This window comes from Myodes glareolus, chromosome 19 (genome assembly GCF_982192425.1).
Source record: "Myodes glareolus chromosome 19, mMyoGla1.1, whole genome shotgun sequence".
Lineage (NCBI taxonomy): Eukaryota > Metazoa > Chordata > Mammalia > Rodentia > Cricetidae > Myodes > Myodes glareolus.
In genome coordinates this window covers 40,939,305-40,957,024 of record NC_142044.1, presented here as the reverse complement: position 1 = coordinate 40,957,024, position 17,720 = coordinate 40,939,305, and the positions used below count along the sequence as shown (strand labels likewise).

The window sequence follows — 17,720 nt, the reverse complement described above, 5'->3', positions numbered from 1 at the left end:
TTCTCCTCACTTTCCCCCTACACAGAGTACTCTCCCCATGGAAGGTAACCCTGTGTGGATAGGAATTCTCTGTCTCGTGGACTTCCGTCCCAGCATCCAGTGCAGGCCCAGGATGTCCAATAATGTGCAGAATGGGTATAGCATGGACTCCAGGGAAGGGTACAGAAGACTCAAGTTTTGGTCATCTGTGCCCATGGAAGGCCTGTAATGGTGAACTAGGAGGTGAAGGGACAAAGTCAGAACCTGTCCCTCTCCAACCCACCTGCCAAATATCTCCAGGACATAGTTTCCCTCCTCCCATTCCCATTGCCAGCCTCTGCCTAGCTCTACTCATAGCAACCTCCTGCCCCAGGGTTTGTGGGGAGCAATCAAGAGGAATTCCTGGCCCGGAGTCAGAGGAGGTGCCCCAGCAGGCTGACAGGATGCAAGAGTATGCATATGCCAGGAGATGCTCCAAATTCCAGTTCCCACAGCCAGCCCTGTGCAGAGCCCACCAAGGGAACTAAGATGGATGGGTGCTCCCCCAGAGCAGGGGGTGCACTTAGGAGGTTGCAGGGAGGGTAGACTAGACAGGCAAGTACAAAATGCAGCAGGAGTAGGCAATGACAGTCCCAGTGAGAGGCAGACAAGATGTGGGTGTCACTCTGTAATCAGACACCAACAAGCAGGAAAAGAGCAACCCCCAAAATGGTTGATTACTATGAGACCCATAAGAAGACTCCTGGCTGACCCCAGAAGGTCCTACTTGCCATTGCTCTGTATGGGACATGGACTACCCCACCACTGGCTGTGCCTCGGCCCCAGCTTATTCAGAAGTGTCTCCAAAAGGGCTCTAGCATGCTCCAGCCATTATACGATCAGAGGCAAGGAGGGTCCAGGTGTAGTGGTGCAAAGTTTTAACCTCCACACTCAGAAGGCAGGTGAATCTCCGTAAGTTCAAGACCAGCCTGGTCTACATACTCAATTTCAAGGGAGTTAGGACTACGTAGTGAAACCCTATCTCAAAACAAAATAAAAAACAAAAAACCAAACAACAACAAAAAAAAAACAAGCTGGGTGGTGGGGGCACATGCCTTTAATCCCAGCATCGGGAGGCAGCAGGCGGATCTCTGAGTTCCAGGACAGCCTGATCTACACAGAGGAATGGGGGGAGAGGGCATGACTCAGAGATTGAGAGCACTGGCTGCTTTCCCAGAAGACCCAGGAACAGTTCTCAGCACCCACATGGTAGCCCACAACCATCTGTAACTCCAGTCCCGGGATACCTGATGCCACTTCTGATCTTCTCAAGCACCAGGCATACACAAACTGCATATACATACATGCAGGCAAGCGCTCATAAAATAAAAATAAATTTTTAAAAAATTAAGTAAGAAAGAAAGAAAGAAAGGAGGGTGGGAGGGTGAGAGGGAGGGAGGGAGGGAGGGAGGGAGGGAAGGAGGGAGGGAGGGAAGAAGAAAGCAGGAGGAAGGTCCCAAGTGAGAGAATGTAAGGCTGAGGGAGAAGGTTCCCTTCTGGTCTCTGGGCCCCTGGTCCTTGTCACTCCCCTTCCTGGGCCAGGGCCAGGTGTGATAGGCTCAGACAACAGCCCCTGCCCAGCTGTCAGCACTCAAGCTGCCACCAACGCCCACAGCTGTGCACCTGGCCTGCCACCATCACAGCCACCATCATTCCTCCCAACCTGCAGCATGGCTCTGGAACCACAATGCCTTTGCAGAAATGTTAACACAAGTTATTCCAGCGAGAAAACTCCAGGACCGTGGAGTGCTGGATTTCCAGCTCTGGCCCCGAGAATTTTGTGACTCACTCTCAGAAGCCTGGTGTTTCTTCTCTTCTTCACCTTTTGGCCAAGTCTAGAAGCTCAGAGCCTTACAGACAAGGATTATAACCACAGAAATCTGGGGACCGGGGATCTGGGAAGCAAAGCTCTTAGGAACAGAAATCTTCCAGTCATAATCCCTGTGCTCAACCCAGGAGCCCCCCAACCTTCCAGCCATCCAGACTAGCGAGCTGCAGCAAGACAGGACAAGTCCTGGTTAGGAACATTAGGCCAGTACCTTGAGCCCGGGCTGCAAACAGGATGGGACAAGAAAGAGACAGGGCACTTGTGAGCAAAACTAGAGTGGTGGAGGCTTCTCCCCCCAACCCAAGAAGCTCCCCCATGGGGCCAGGAGAGACACAGGAGAGAAGGAACGTGCAGATGCCAAGGGGTTGGAGGGAGGGTGTGTGGTCACTGGGGGTGGCAAGATCTTTCCCTCCCGGCAGCCAAGCTTGGAATTTTCTCCTGGCAGGAAGGCCCACCACCATCCTATGAATGGAAAACAATCCCTGGCATCTGGCCCCTGAGGCTGTATGGTTTCTGACAATCCACCATTATTATCCTCCCTGCCTCACCCTAGTCTGGTGCAGAGGGGAAACTGAGGCAGGCAAGCAGGGTCTCTGACTAAATTTAGAAATTTGACTCACTCTCTGCAAGATTCCAGTTTTCTCTATTCCCGGCATATACAACGCTAAAACTGTGAGAGGCTGAGAGAGGGCTCAGCGGGTAAGAGCACTGGGTGCTTTTCAGTAGGAGCCAGGTTCAGTTCCCAGCACCCACATGGAGGCTACAACCAACTCTGACCCCAGTTTGAGGGAATCCAACTCCTTCTTCTGGTTTCCTCAGGGCCAGGCACATCTGTGGTTAACAAACATACATGTAGGCAAACCACTGAACCCATAAAAACAAATATCAAAAGAAAATAAATGTGAATCTGACCTGGTGGATCATGCCTTTAATCCCGGCACTCAGTAGGCAGAGGCAGGCAGATCTCTGAGTTTGCGGACATTTTGAGGACAACCTGGTCTTCAGAACGAGTTCCAGGACAGCTCGGGCTACACAGAGAAGCTCTGTCTTGAAAAAAAAAAAAGAAAAAATAATAATCTTTTTAAAAAATAGGAAATAACTTACTAAAAAGCAAAAGCAGCAGCAGAAAAAAAAACCACCAACCACCACAACCACCACCACCAACAACAACAACAATAGGGTCAGGGTTAGGTGAGCCCTGGCAGGGTAGATGGAATTAAGACCAGAGAGGGTAGTAATTTGCCCAAAGTGTGCCAGCATGCTGCTCTTTACAATTTGGTTTTGCTTAAGGGTTGTGTTTTCTTTGTTTTGTTAGCTACTTTTCACCTTATTTTGAAGCAGGGTCTCATGTAGCCCAGGTTAGACTCAAACCAACTATGTAGCTGAGGTTGACAGAAATAAGCCACAACACTCCACCTACGGTTCTCTTACTGTCCCTGTGAAGGCTCACATTCAGGTCCTCTCCCCTGGGAAGCCCTCATGCCTCATCTTTTCCTGGACCCCCTTTGTCCCTTAAACTTTTCCCATGCCTCCCTTGGCTCTCTGCTACCCTGGGATGAAGTCCAAGCTCCCCCCTGTGGCTGCTCACCTTAGTCCCACTGGGCCGGAGCTAGTCTCTCACTGGTGTCCTCTGCCTCTCCTTCTCACTGACCAGCTTTCCCCAGAGCCCTTCCCATGACCCTTCTGGAGCCTTTCCTAGTGGCTCTCTGGAGCCCTGAAGTCCCATACATGGCATTGATGGCCCTTCTGCTTCTGCTGCTCACGGAGTCCAGAAGTCATCTGGAACACAGCCTGCCTGGGTCTTAGACTGGACCCGAGACCAAGGTCCAGGGGTTCAGTCACTTGCTGGGACTAGGAACTTTTAGGGGAAGGGAGGACAGAGGAAACAAGTCCCGCAACCCTGGAGTCTCAGGGCATCTGGGCTGCAGAGAGGCCTTCGTGTAACCCTCACCTCCAAGAACGAGAAGCACCCCCCACACCAGTCACACAGTCACCCTGAGACACAGCCCCCACCCTCATGCCCGGGCTGAGTTACAGGGAGCACTCTGCTGCCCAAAGCCGTTTTCACTTCATCTTTTCCTAATTTTGCTTAGAGGAAGTCACGGCGGCTGGGCCTTTTCCCCTTCTCTCACACACTTGGATTGCTTCCTTTTCCACCCTCACTTCTCTGGAAGCTTAGATCATGGTGACCGAAACAGAAGGCCCTGCCCTATGGGGCAGCAGGGTGACAGTGAGCAGGATGGAGGCAGGTGCTAGCAATGGTAGAGAAGAGGTGTGCAGGGAGCAGCCTCTAGAGTGGACGTGGCACTGTGCCTTCTTTGCATTCTAAGGAACCAAAAAGCTAGGAAGCAGGAGAGCCAGCATGGAGGCCCTGAGGAACAGCTGTGCTCGTAGTTTAGGGCAGAAACAATGTCATTCATTCTTCAGCGTCTTCACGCATGCCGTGGTCTACAGATCTTCCAACAGATTTGGGGGTACAAGAACCGGGCAGAACAACAGGAGGAGGGGTGTGGCTGGGACCCAGGGCCAACAGTAGCAAACATGGTGACGCGGGGACCCACGGAACACAGGATGAAGGAGCCTAGAGAGCAGGCTTCAGGGAGGGGGCACCAGGGCGAGCCCCCTGCCCAGTGTGGAAAGGGGATGCATCCATGCGAGGGAACAGCTTGGGCCACCTGCTTCTCTCCCCAGGGGAGACAGTACTCGCTCAAGCCTGGCTCTCTGCTGTGAGCAGGGGTCCCCTTAGCACCTGCTTCCCCAGATATGAAGAGTAAACGGGACTGTGTGAGACAAAAGCAAAGTGTGCTCTAACAGGAAGAGCCTTGTCCACCCAGCTCATCCTGCTTTGAGAAGAAGGCCTTGCGTGGGCTGAGACGGAGAACCTAGATCCAGGCAGGGAGGTGGTGACTCCTAGTTTCCATCCCTCACTTTCTGCCTATTGTCAGATTGTCATTGTTGTTATTACTGTGTGTGTGTGTGTGTGTGTGTGTGTTTGAGGTAGGAAGAGGCACAATGTACTTATGGAGGTCAGAGGACAACTTGCAGTGGTTGGTTCTTTACTTGTGCTGGAGGATCAGTTCTGTATCATCCTCAGTTACATAAGGAGTTCACAGATAGCTTGCAACATAAGAGTGTCCCAAATAAACCAAAATTAAAACAACAATAAAAAAAAAACCACAGCACATCCAGGCTGGTGAACTTAAACACACAGTAGGCACTTCACTTGGCCCTTTGTGCCTGAGTACCCGCTATGTGTCAGACCCTGCTCACATTGCTCTGAGACAGCCCAGCCTCAGGTGGAGACCACACGAGGCAGGACAAGCAGCAGAAGACAATAGCTTCAGGCTGCTGTGACCACACAGCCCAGCATCCAGCCTGTTCTACAGAGTGAGTTCCAGGACAGTCTGGGCTACATAGAGAAACCCTGTCTCACTGAGTGGTGGTGACGCAAGCCTTTAATCTCAGGACTCAGGAAGCAGAGGCAGGCAGATCTCTGTGAGTTCGAGGTCAGCCTGCTCTACAAGAGCTAGTTCCAGGCCAGGCTCCAAAGCTACTGAGAAGCCCTGTCTTGAAGGAAAGAAACCCTGTTTCAATAAATAAATAAATAGGAAAGAAGAATGAAAGCACCTGTCTAAACTGCTCTGCACTATCAGTTGGCTTGGGCTTGTTGGGGATCTTGTAAGACCCAAAGGCCAAGGTCAGTGGTGAGATGGGAGATGGCAGCTCTCCGGCAGAAGGGCCTAGATCTACCATGGGTGAATGGGTGACTGGCTTGGTTGGTTAACCAGCCTTAGGGCTGCCGTTCTGATGTGGAAAAAGGTGGGTGGTATGAGCATCAAGGGGCACATGGTGTGAGCATGGGGACTGCTGTCCTTCTGCTTGGACTGTCATCTGTGAAATGACAGGGTAGCTTCTGCAGAAGCACAGGTCAGCCACTGTCACCCAGTACCCTGAGCTATGCCCCAGGCTGGAAGGGCCATCTGGCAACTGGGTGGTGGCCTCAGGGATGGGGAAGTGGCTGCTTCAACTATCTTTAGCGCCTTCCCTCAGTCTTTGACTCGGCCAGACTGAGCAGAGCTAAAGTGGGGAGATGGAGGCAGGGCCACTTCTCCATAGTCACATGAAGCCAGTGGTTACCCGGGGACCCAGTGTGGTAGCTAACTCCTCTATGCCTACTGTCAGGGGTGAGCACTGTGTCACCCCCATGTGTGAAGGAAGCAGGGCCCATGGATGAGCTTGGAGAGAGGCTGCAGTAGCCCCTGGGGATCACATCCCTCCATTCCTCATGAAGCCTCAGTGACCCTGCTTGTTGGGGGCAGTGGACACAGTCGTCAAGACCTTAGCTTCCTGAGGCAGCATCTGCTTCTGGGAGTCTCACCAAGGGATGGTTAGTCTCATCCTGCCTCAGTTTCCTTCTGTGAGCTGTCCTAGTGAAGTGTGTGTGACCCGAAGATGCTCGGAAGCAGCTGTGACCTCACTTCTCCATCTGTGGAATGGGAAGGACAGCTGTTGGACTGCAGGTGACCCTGAGCTAGCACGAGGTGTGATGCCCAGTAGGTGCTCACCAGACTTCCGGCTCCTCCCAGCACCCAAACTCAGCTAAGAGACTTAGTCCCAGCAGTGCTACCCCTAATCATGCTACTTAGTCTCTCTTGACCTCAGCTTTGCATCTGTACCATGGGGTAGTAACAGAACCCATTCCAAGGAGTGGCCCTAAAGGTTCAGAACTGAACCAGACAGGCAGATCTGTGAGTTCGAAGCCAACTGGTCTACAGAGTGAGCTCCGGGACAGCCAGGACTACACAGAAAAATGGTCTTTAATAACCAGTACACACACACACACACACACACACACACACACACACACACACAGTGAAGGTGTGAAGATCTCACGACAGGCAGGGGTAAAGGAGCTACCTACCAGGGTTTTGGGAGCTGGCCAGGAGTCAGACCACAGACCAGGCCTGATGTAGAGAGGTCTACAGGCAGGTCTTTAGGAGAGGGCAGGACAGCTAGGGGGATATGAGAACCTCAGACAAGTACCTGCATGCTGAGAACTGGCTGATGAGGCTGCCTCTACTACTGAGGACAGCCTGGGGACCCATTTCCACCCCAGCAGGGTCTAGAACACTTTGAGGTGAACCTAGGAGGTAGCACCCAGTTGGCTATCCCTCTACCTCCTTGGGCCATCCCTAGTAATTTGTGAAGACTCTGGCTTTATCATACCTTTTAAGGCAATGGTGGCTCTTGCCATTACCTCCCTGTTCCCACTTGCTCAGAAACTCCCAGCAGGTATTTTTTCCAGGATTGGAATGCAAATCCTTGTTTTGCCACCACAGGATTCCGGTGAGACCTGTCTTGGAATTTTAGTGAGGAAAGTGACAGGAACAAGACATAGGCATGGGAGATGTGTGACACACATGGAGACTGGTTGGGAGAGGCAATGCAGTCCAGCAACCGGCACAAATGCTGGTGACTCCTATCCAGGTACAGATGCAACACTCAAGTTTATTGAGCGCCTATGTGTGCCAAGCTCCGTCCTAGAGAGGCCAGGGGAATCTGCGGGCAACCTGGCAAACACAGGCTGCTCTTACAGCTCTCCTCCCTCAGGTGCTAGGACCAGAGCCCAAGGCCTGTCCTAGAGCCTCTGCCACACCAGAGCTTCGTTCTTTGCTGCAGACTGAGAGGCCCCGCTACTGGCCTGCTTTCTGTTAATCACTTCTCAGTCTTGTCTACATTTCTCATCTGCCTCCAAGAGGTAAACAAGTTCCTGAGAAGTCCTTGCAATGGTGCTGGGTGTAGTGAGCACTGGCTTCCAGAGGCCATGCCTGTGGTAGAGGCTGGAGGTGGGTGCCCATGCTGCCCAAGTATCAAGAAAACTACAGCCCTCTGTGCACTTACTGGATGCCCCTTCTCTACAATCGCATTCCATGCCTGGTGTTATCATGGAGCTGCCTATCTTAGGCAAGGACCAGCTTTCAAAGGCTGAGAACCAGAGTGCAGCTCCCAGAACCCACATGGGGGCTTGTAGCCATCCTTAACCCCAGTTCTGGTCTCTTATGGCTCTGTAGGCACCAGGGATGCATTTGTTCCATAAATATATGCTAAACAAGGTGGCCCAGATACCACCAGAATAAATTTACACCTCAAGGTCTCTTAAGATCACCTCACCTTTCCCCAAGCACAAGCTCCTGTCACTTTTACCTAGAGAATCTTTGTTCCCCAGACATGCTACTGATCATCTCAGTCATAACTAGGGAATAAGGCTCTACAAAGTCTGGATGTCCTTTAGTGCCTCCTACAGGCCTAATAGGGCCCTGAAAGCAGTCCACATGAGAGAAGAGTTCTTACTAGGATGTGCCTGGGCCAACTGGACACCACAGTAAAGCTGGGCTGTTTGCAATGTACTGTGCCCATCCCCTGGTGGCAAGGGGCTAAGTACAGGCTCAACTGTCACACACCAAGTGACCACTGAACCACAACTTCAAGGACCCCAGGGTTTCACTACCCTCAAGGGTGCCTGGACAACCTCCAATCTAATGCAGACATAAGGTGCGTGACATACCATATTGTAGTAACCTGTACCAATCTAAATAGGTTTGTAATGCTGGTACTCCAGAGAAAGCCTGGCACCTACTACCTCAAGTGATAGGCAGTTGGCTAGCATTAATTCCAATTTCACAACCAATTCCAGCTTTATTAGAGTTGTGGGCTAATAACCACACACACTATTTAAGCAGTTCAAGGCTAACCTTAAATCAGGGCCTTGGAGCTGTTCTATACTATTTGCTTGAGCTGAGCAGATGACATTGACTCACTATGCTTCCTGCAGGCAATGGACATCAAGTATTTTTAGCACCCCTGTTTGGAAGTATTGAACTTTCCCTCCCCCATTAATGGTTGGTCATTGCCCTAGAGAAAAACTAAGGAGCCAATTTCATTGAAAAAGTTTTTATTGAGACCAGCCACACCAGTCAAGCAAATTCTGGCATTAAGCACCTTCCTCCTTGGCAATGCGGTCTTTCTTGAGTGGTCCCTGTGAGAGAAACAGCAGGAATTTCAGTTTATATCCCTAAACACAGCCATGTGGACAAACAGTCAAGACAAAACTGGAACATGTAGGTCCTTACCATGAATGCTTTCTTCTCCTCCATGGTCTGGAAACGACCATGGCCAAACTTGGAGGTGGTGTCAATGAATTTCAGGTCAATCTTCTCCAGAGCCCGCCGTTTGGTCTGCACCAGCAAGGACTGGCACACACACACAAAAAAATTGGTCAGTGACTGATATCCAGAACCAGTTCTGTAGCACAATATGCAGAACTCATGCAAACTGTGGAAAATGCTATGTGAGGCCAGATTCCACCCCTAGGACAGGCCAGTATTTCCATAGCGAAGGACCCTGTTCATAGCCACCTGGGCCCTGGGTTTTACCTTGCGCAGAGTGAGCACTCGCTTCTTGGTTCCCACCACACAGCCTTTGAGCATGATGAAGTCATTGGTTACCTCACCATAATGGACAAAGCCACCCTAGGGAATCATAAAGTTACTGGTTAGTGTAAATTAAGAAGCCAGTTAAGTTACACATAGCCAACCAACAGCAAAGCTGTTCTCAGAAGGAAGGCAACAGGGAATGGTTCCTCAGTTTTACTCGGGCGCTGTGCCCAGCGCACATTCCAGAGCCTCATCACAGAACAGCTACGATGGATCCCCACCCTGCTAGGAACTACAGGGGTCAGGAAAGCCAAATGCCACCCCACAGAAGCATCTAGGTGTCAGCACTCACCAGTGGGTTGATGCTCTTGTCAGAAAGGTCATAGTCAGTAGATGCATTGTTCTTGATCAGCTTGCCATCCTTGATAAGGTAGCCCTGACCAATCTTGTAAATCTGAAAATATAGCATCAACAACTGAGAAAGCAGTCCTAGGAACCAGGTCAATAACAGAACAGAGCAACTAGCCTAGTACTCAGACTCTGAAAGCAGGAAGTCCAGTTTTCCAGATAGGACAGACCAAAAACACTACTGCTGCTGGACACATTTGTGTACTCTCCAAAAGGTCAACGTGCTCTTCAATTAGCTACAGGGGCTTACAAACTAATAATGCTAGGTATAACGGCAGTTCACACCAATAACCCTGAGGTCTGTCACCTCCAAGGGCATGCAGAAACACTGTTCATATAAATGAACCTTTTAAAAATCTCCCTGGAGCCAAGTGGCACTGGTGCACTCAAGAAGCAGAGCCCGGTGGATCTCTGTGAGTTCAAGGCCAAGCTGGTCTACAGAGCAAGTGCCAGGACAGGCTCCAAAGCTAGAGAAACTTTCTCAAAAGATCTGAACACACCAAGCTCCCTGCCCGGGAAAGGGTTGGGGCTGTGGGTTCTGCCCCACAGCATGAGAGCCTGCCCAACCTGCAGGATCCCAGCCAGCCTTGTCACGTCTCACCTTCTTGTTGATCTCTGTCCGATGATGGTAGCCTTTCTGCCCAGCCCGAGCCACAGAGAAGGCCACTCGGGCAGGGTGCCAAGCGCCAATACAGGCAACCTTGCGCAACCCTCGATGGGTCTTGCGGGGCAGTTTCTTTGTGTGCCAACGACTGGTCACCCCTAAAGAGAACATGTCATTGTTACAAGGGACCAGGGAACAACTTTGTCCCTCCCTGTGAGTGCCCAACTGGTCTTTAAGGTACTTTTGGAATATTACTAATTATCTGCCAAAAGGTAAGTGAAAACCAGATTACATTTCACATCTGATTTTATATGCAGCATCAATACCTGCATTATCACACACACACACACAGAACTTAAGGCCAGAGATTGCCATGTCTTTGATTTTAAGGCAGTTTAATATTTAATGTTCAAAAGTAAAACCAACTGTCATCCCATTCCCTAGAACCTAGACAAGGAATGCTATTCTCAGAAGGAAGGCAACAGGGAATGCTTCCGCAGTGTTACTCGGGTGCTGTGTACAGCACATTCCAGAGTCTCATCATAGAATAGCTAGGTCAACCCCCATGTATCACCATAGAACCACAAACTACTAAAGCTTACCTTTGTAGCCTTTGCCTTTTGTCACTCCGATGACATCAATCATCTCATCCTGCCCAAACACCTGGTTCACAGGAACCTGCTGCTCCAGCCTCTCACGGGCCCAGTCCAGCTTCTCGGCCACAGTCCCCCCATTCACCTGGATCTCCATCAAGTGTGCCTTCTTCTGGCGCAGAGGAAGCAGACGCATCTAGAAGGGGAGAAAGCTCAGATCAGGTTGACAGCAAAGCAACCTTACAATCCCACTTTGAATTAGAGTGGTTGTCTGGCCTGAGATAGGTGTACTTAAAATGGTTCCTGTAACCCACCTAACCAACCCTGTGTTTAGAAAACAAAATACATGGCCCAAGCACACACCTTCATTTTATTACACGAGTTTCGAGTTTTAAAACCACGGATACAGCAAGATACCTGACACTGAGAAACCTGAACTGCATGTAACAGCCTGCAATCTTCAACTAAATAACCATATCATTACAGCAGTGCCAGCACCTTAGAAGGACCCAGGTTAAGCATTTCCACTGTTGCCATGAGTCACCAGTGTGCTGATTAAATGATACTTAAGATGGAGTAAAGTGCCACAGTGCCCTCTGCTGGTCAGTAACACCATGAGATTAAGCGCTACACATGGGCAATAGTCAAGTTCAAGCAGCAATTAAGCTGCTACCTGGACAAGACACTGAAATGTCCTAATACCCCTAAGTCTCAGATAATAAAATCCCTATGGAATGACAGAAAAAAAACCTCACTCCTAGGTTACAGCAGGTGCTCACCTGAGTGTGGGCAATTATGCGGATGACTTGGCAGTACTTCTTCATGCTGTTGAAGTCCTTCTCCAGCTGCTTTTTGCCCATGTCATCCTGCCATTTCTTACAGTACTTGGTGAAGGCCTTCTTCTTAGATTTGTGCCTTCAGGAGCAGAGCAGAGTTGGGGGAGGAGCCCGGTGCAGGCCATCATCACCCTTGCAAGCGGTGAGAGGAAGGCACACTGGCACCATGTGGGCATGAGGCTCATTGCTGGCTTCTAAGGAGCCTTTTCCACCAGCAAGCGGAGCCTGGATGGAGCTCATCGGGCAGAGCCGAGCGGAGCTGAGCAGAGGTCCACAGGTTAATGAAAGCCACACATATACAGAAAGCTGTTCTTGCTCCAAAGCACCATAATCTCCCTTTTTCTACCCAGGGGATCACCTCACTGAAATATTAGGCATCAGGCAGAGGCAGGAGACTTGTCTGGTACAGTTTCAATCTCCAAACCACAAAGAACCTCAACTAAAGAGGCAGACTAGACATGTTTGCTTTCTAGCTTTATCTGCTACTTTTCAGATCAAAGCATTAATGCCAAACCCACCAGGTTGGTTGGAGTCAAGATCTCAGGTCAAACAAAAACCAAAATACAGGATCTGTCTTCACAACCGTTGAAGGTTCTTACTAAGAAACCCAGCACTAGCGAAATAAAGGCAGGCAAATTGCCAGGTGGTCTGGAGTTCCAAGACAACCAGGGCTACAGAGAAACTGCTGGCCGGGTTGTGGTGGCACACACCTAATCCCAGCACTCCCCTTGAAAGGGGAAGAAAGGTGTGCACCGAGCTGTGGGAGCACACCTGAGAGGCCAGCCTGGTATAAAGAGCGAGTTACAAGACAGATTCCAAAGTGGTAAACCCTTGTCTCAAAATACTAAAGGCGAAGGAAAGAAAAAGCCCAGTACAATATCCACAAAATCCTAAATCCCACCTCCCCAGTGTTCCCCCTCCTTACCAGTTCTTGTAGAAACGCCTTTTACACTCATCACTGATGTGCTCAGCAAATACTGTCTTGAAGGTGCGGAGACCTCGTGGGGTTTCGACGTATCCCACGATGCCCACAACTACCATAGGTGGCGTTTCCACAATGGTTACAGCCTCCACAACTTCTTTCTTGTTCACCTCTGTAAAGGCAAACAGGTATCAGTGTGTAGACAACTACCAACATTTTAATGCCCACTCAGCCAGAAAGGCTCTCTGCCTCTGCATCAATTATTCAGTCTGCCCTTCAGGACTTTACATCTCTAGGCTCCCTAAGTTTTCACTGCAGTTGAACCCTAAGGTCCCAGGTGTCGCACACAATACCTCAACTACACTTCTTGTTCAGTGTACTCCCTGGTAGTATTGAACAGACATTAAACCAGGCAGCAACTATCACCTATAATCCCCACCATTCAGGAGACTTTCTTTGACAAAATACATCAGCTTCCCCTCACACTTGACATAAGCTTTGCAATGAGGCTATGTCTGGCCCGGTTTCAGATCTCATTATAATCAGTCCAGACATCAAACAAGTGTCTAGACAGACGTAGGGAACAATTCTTGAAGCTCAGGAGGAACCAGCTGCTTTTAGAACTAGGCTTTGACGCCCAAGCATGCACGTGGTTAGGAATGGCCAACTTTAGACTTTGCCCCCACAGGATTTTGAACGGGCCCTATCTGCCTAGCACAGCCTTTCTTAGTCTCATTAAGTGGGCATCGTCAGCTTCAGAAGGGGAACACCTGCTGTGGCACTTTGCAAATTCATTCCTTGTACCAACCATTCCCGAACATATACCCAGCCAAATTGGAGATTGAACTCTTTACGTACTGGATCCTGGTCTGTCAACCTCCCGAACAATGTGGGTCATGCCAGCCTTGTAGCCTAGAAAGGCCGTGAGGTGAACAGGCTTGGAAGGGTCATCCTTAGGGAAGCTCTTCACTTTCCCACGATGCCTGCTGCTGCGCTTCCGAGGCAAGAAGCCCAAGGACCCATGCCTGGGAGCAGAGAATTTCCTGTGAGACTGGGGAAGAGAGAATCACCATTACCACAGGGCCTTCTCAACTGCTCTGATTAATCTCATCACTTAACCATTAATCCCTGGAGAGCATGCCACTTTACACGTGTGAGATCTCACGACACGCTTCGAAAGCCTGCCTTTACGGGTAGGCCTCTAAAATTCCCAACGCCAAATCAGAACATGACAATCAGCACAGAGTTTCTGTCCGCCCGTCAAAAGGTTCATCATTTGTGGCTTCTGGGAATTTGGAAGACCCACTTTCCTTTAGCGGAATCAGGTCCCAAAATTGTAAATTCGCACAGTAACTCCCGTTTTAGTTAGTGCAATTCAAAACACACGGAACTTCCTACCAGGCTACCCATACGCACTTTTGGGATAAAACTGATGTCAAGACCCAAAAATAATTCGTTTTAAATAGAGGGATCTTTAGGCTTGGGCTCAAGGTAAGGCCTCTCCCACAGGCCCAGGCCGTCCCCTCCGCACGCATTCTCAATAGAGGTCTAGACCCCGTCGCGGCCCCCGCCATGTCCTCTGTGCTCCTAAAGCACCTTCCCAGTGATGGTCAGACCAGGATGGCGCCGATGGGACCACGCTAGCACAGAACTGAAGGGCCATCCGCCATTGACACACGTACCATCTTGCCACACGCCGCCGCCGATAGAGGACGGGCAGGCCTTGGAGAAGACTATATAAAGCTTCCTGATGGCTCCGCCCACTCAACGTGCGTGCGTGCTGCCGCAGAGGACGTCGGATCAAAGTACGCGCAACGAACGTCCCTTTCCCGCCCACTCCGGATTGACAAGTAACCTCGGTACGGCAAGTGGTTGGGTTCAAACGTTGCAAAAATCCTCATAAATGCTGCGGTTTCTAATGTAATGAATCTACGGCGTTCTGCAGTAGCCAAACTTTATGGTAATGAATCAAAATGGCTGCATTGTTTGTGTCGGTGTGCTACGCTGTCACCTCTAGAATTCAGTCTCCAGATGCTGTCCCTTATAACTCTACACAATGTCGAAAGCGACGTCGTTGAGATAGGCTTTAGTTAGACGAAACTCGTTTGCTCTCTGACTAGCCAGTGATTTTAATACAACAACGACCTGCCTTTAATACACCGTGATTTCGGGCACACCTCTTTCAAGTTCGGTCTCTTCCATTCCAGTACCTAGATGCCATGTCCCGTTCACATTTTGTTATTTTCTTTTCTTTTCTTTTTTTATTTTTAAACGTGTATTGGTGTTTTGCCTGCGTGTCCGCCTGTCTGTCCTTGTAAGGGTGTTAAATCCCCTGGAACTGGAATTACAGATCCTTGTGAGCCGCCGTGTGGGTGCTTTACTTGAACCCCTGGTCCGGAAGAGCAGTCTGTAATCTTCGGTTCAGCCCCATATTTTGTTCTTAATTTTTAGATTTATTCATGTTATGTGAGTGTATGAGTATTTTGCCAAGGTGTATGTATGTGTACCGTGTGTGTGCCTGGCGTCTGCAGAAGTCAGAAGAGGGTGTCAGACCCTGGAACTGGAACTACAGACAATTGCGAGTGTTGTAAACGAAACCCCAGTCTCCTGGGATAGCAGCAAGTTTTCTTAACGACTGAACCATCTCTTCAGATAAAGAAAAAAATATTTATTCATTTTTAGGAGCATGAATATAGCGTTATTAAAAAAAAGTAAGAAAGACATTCTGAAAGTAGGGGTACCAAGTGCAGAATATCCTTTAAGCCATTATCTAGCATAGGACTTCAATCCCAGCACTTGGGAGGCAAAGGTAGGCAGACTGCAAGCCAACCAAGGCTATGTGGTGAGACTATGTCACAAAATAATAAAATTAAATAAAAAAAAACACTTAAAAAAACAGAACTTTGGGGCTAGAAATTGTGCTTCAGTTGGTAGAGTCTTTGCCTAGGATTCATGAAACTATTACAGTGTAAAAACAGGCATGGTGTTCATGTCTGTAATCCTAGTACTTGACAGATAAGAGCCAGAGAATCAGGATTTATAGGTTGTTCTTGGCTACATATTGAGTCTGAAGCTAACCTGGAATACAAAATACCCTGTTTCAGAAACTGAAATAAAGGCTCGAGAGATGGCTTGCTGATTAAGACTGTACTGCTTTTCCAGATGACTCCAGCTACTGTGACTCAGACATCTTCCGGCATTCTCAGGCACCTGTGCAAGCATGCACACATGGAGACACAAAAATAAAATCTGGCCTGGTATGGTGACACACAGTGCAAGGCCAGACTGGTGTACCCAATGAGACCCTGTCTCAAAACAAACAAGACAAGGTTTTCCTGTGTAACCCGGACTGTCCTGGAACTCTGTAGACCAGATAGGCCTCGAACTCAGAGATCCACCTTCCTCTGCCTCCTGAGTGCTGGGATTAAAGACGTGCACCACCACCGCCCGGCTCATCTATTTGTTTTTTGTTTTTGTGGCATGGCCTTGAACCCTCTGTGCAGCCTAAGGTCACCTCAAACTCTGGGTCTCCCTAAGATGTCTCCCAAGTGCTGAATTCCAGCCTTATATAGCCACATCCAGTTCCAGCTTCAGACGTTTTTGAAAACACCAAGCCAAGCTGGAGACTTGCTTTACCAAAAATAGTAAACATATTACAAATTCACAGTAGTGAAAACAAGGTGGCAGGGGAAAAGAAAGAAAAAAGGAATAGAACATAGACATCAGAGGTGTCAATTGTCAATTTTTGTTTGCTTTTGTTTTTGTTTTTTGAGACAGGATTTCTCTGTGTAGCCCTGGCTGTCCTGGAACTCACTTTATATACCAGTCTGGCCTTGAATTTTTCCACCGCACACATGTGCGCACATGCGCGCACACACACATACACACATGGATGCACACAGTGAACAACAATGCTAACACACATTGAAAAACATTTTTCAAAAAATTGTTATTTTTATGTGTATAGGTATTTTGCCTATGTGTATGCCCATGTACCACATGCATGCAACGTCTTCAAGTACCCTGGACTGGAATTATAGCTGGTTGTAAGCCTTCATGTGGATGCTGGAATTGAACTCCTGTCTTCTGCAAGAGCAGCTAATGTTCTTAACCACTGACCCATTTCTCCAGCCCCCACCACCAACAGATACTTTTAACCCCAGAATCTTAGAAACACAAGCCATAAAGAATAAAGTCATTAATTATATTTGATTATGTCAAAATTAAGGGTTTGTTTTGGTTTTCGAGATAGGACTGTGTAACAGTCCTGGTTGTTCTAGAACTCACTTTATAGACCAGGCTGACCTTGAACTCACAGACATCTGAAGTCTCAACCTCCCTAGTGCTGAGATTAAAGGTGTACATCACTATGCCTGGCTTTTATTTTTCTTTTGTATCAGACAGATGCTATACCACATGCTTTATAAATATTAACTCTCCCAGGTTGGTGTGTTTTACATCCTCTGTAAATGAGTAAGCTGATCCACAGAGAGGCAATATTGAGAGCCTTACCAAGCCCAAGCAGTCTGGCAAAACCCAGGTCGTCAGCCAGGCAAATGCTCTTCGCTTTCTTTGAAGGGTCAGCCAGAAATGACCATTTCTGAACATACAGTGGCAGAAACATTCAGCTAAAATCATCTGGACAGGTTCTGCAAGGCGGCTGAGCCTGTGAAGGAGCTTGCAGACTCTCTGGAAGACCCAAATTCTATCCTAGGGACTCAGAACCAACACCCACAAGAAGTCCTCTTAAGCTCCACAAGCACTGTGACACACACAGATACTTTTCTGAAAATCTGAACAAGCACCACTTGCAGGAGAAAAACAAAACAAAAAACTCAATGTAAAACTTCATCTAAACTTTTCAGCTGATTTAAATAGGAACTTGTGAAAAGCTATCACAGCTGTGAGTCCGTTCTCTCTGGGCAGTTGATAGCCCGTGAGATGATCAATGCTTTTCTTTTCAGGTCACTTTCGAAAAGCTTGTCATTAGCATGTGCTAGTTACAGGTAATAGTGGTTTTCACTGTGACACCCTTGCACATGTGTATAACACGCTACAATTGAGCTTACCCCTTATTG

General features: G+C 48.8%; 1 protein-coding gene, 1 long non-coding RNA gene and 4 other non-coding genes across 6 annotated transcripts; 1 reads left to right on the top strand and 5 right to left on the bottom strand.

Moving 5' to 3' along the window:
- Nucleotides 1-8,781: 8,781 nt before the first annotated feature.
- On the bottom strand, nucleotides 8,782-14,406 carry Rpl3 (ribosomal protein L3; the record flags this gene model as incomplete). The annotated part of the gene is made up of 10 exons (XM_085679210.1): nucleotides 8,782-8,882; nucleotides 8,977-9,096; nucleotides 9,280-9,375; nucleotides 9,632-9,733; nucleotides 10,289-10,449; nucleotides 10,894-11,080; nucleotides 11,664-11,799; nucleotides 12,646-12,814; nucleotides 13,501-13,693; nucleotides 14,239-14,406. Coding segments are annotated over 10 exons (1,377 nt in total), but the record flags the coding sequence as incomplete, so codon positions are not given.
- On the bottom strand, nucleotides 9,451-9,544 carry LOC125413484 (small nucleolar RNA U83B). Its single transcript, XR_007235955.1, has one exon. It is a non-coding gene; the product is annotated as a small nucleolar RNA U83B (small nucleolar RNA).
- On the bottom strand, nucleotides 10,752-10,843 carry LOC125413485 (small nucleolar RNA U83B). Its single transcript, XR_007235956.1, has one exon. It is a non-coding gene; the product is annotated as a small nucleolar RNA U83B (small nucleolar RNA).
- LOC125413486 (small nucleolar RNA U82P) lies at nucleotides 11,800-11,854 on the bottom strand. The gene has a single exon (XR_007235957.1). It is a non-coding gene; the product is annotated as a small nucleolar RNA U82P (small nucleolar RNA).
- Nucleotides 13,860-13,923, bottom strand: LOC125413483 (small nucleolar RNA SNORD43). The gene has a single exon (XR_007235954.1). It is a non-coding gene; the product is annotated as a small nucleolar RNA SNORD43 (small nucleolar RNA).
- A 67-nt stretch (nucleotides 14,407-14,473) lies between the features above and the next one.
- Nucleotides 14,474-16,087, top strand: LOC146890953 (uncharacterized). The gene is made up of 2 exons (XR_014997884.2): nucleotides 14,474-14,602; nucleotides 15,747-16,087. It is a non-coding gene; the product is annotated as an uncharacterized LOC146890953 (long non-coding RNA).
- The last annotated feature ends 1,633 nt before the right edge of the window (nucleotides 16,088-17,720 follow it).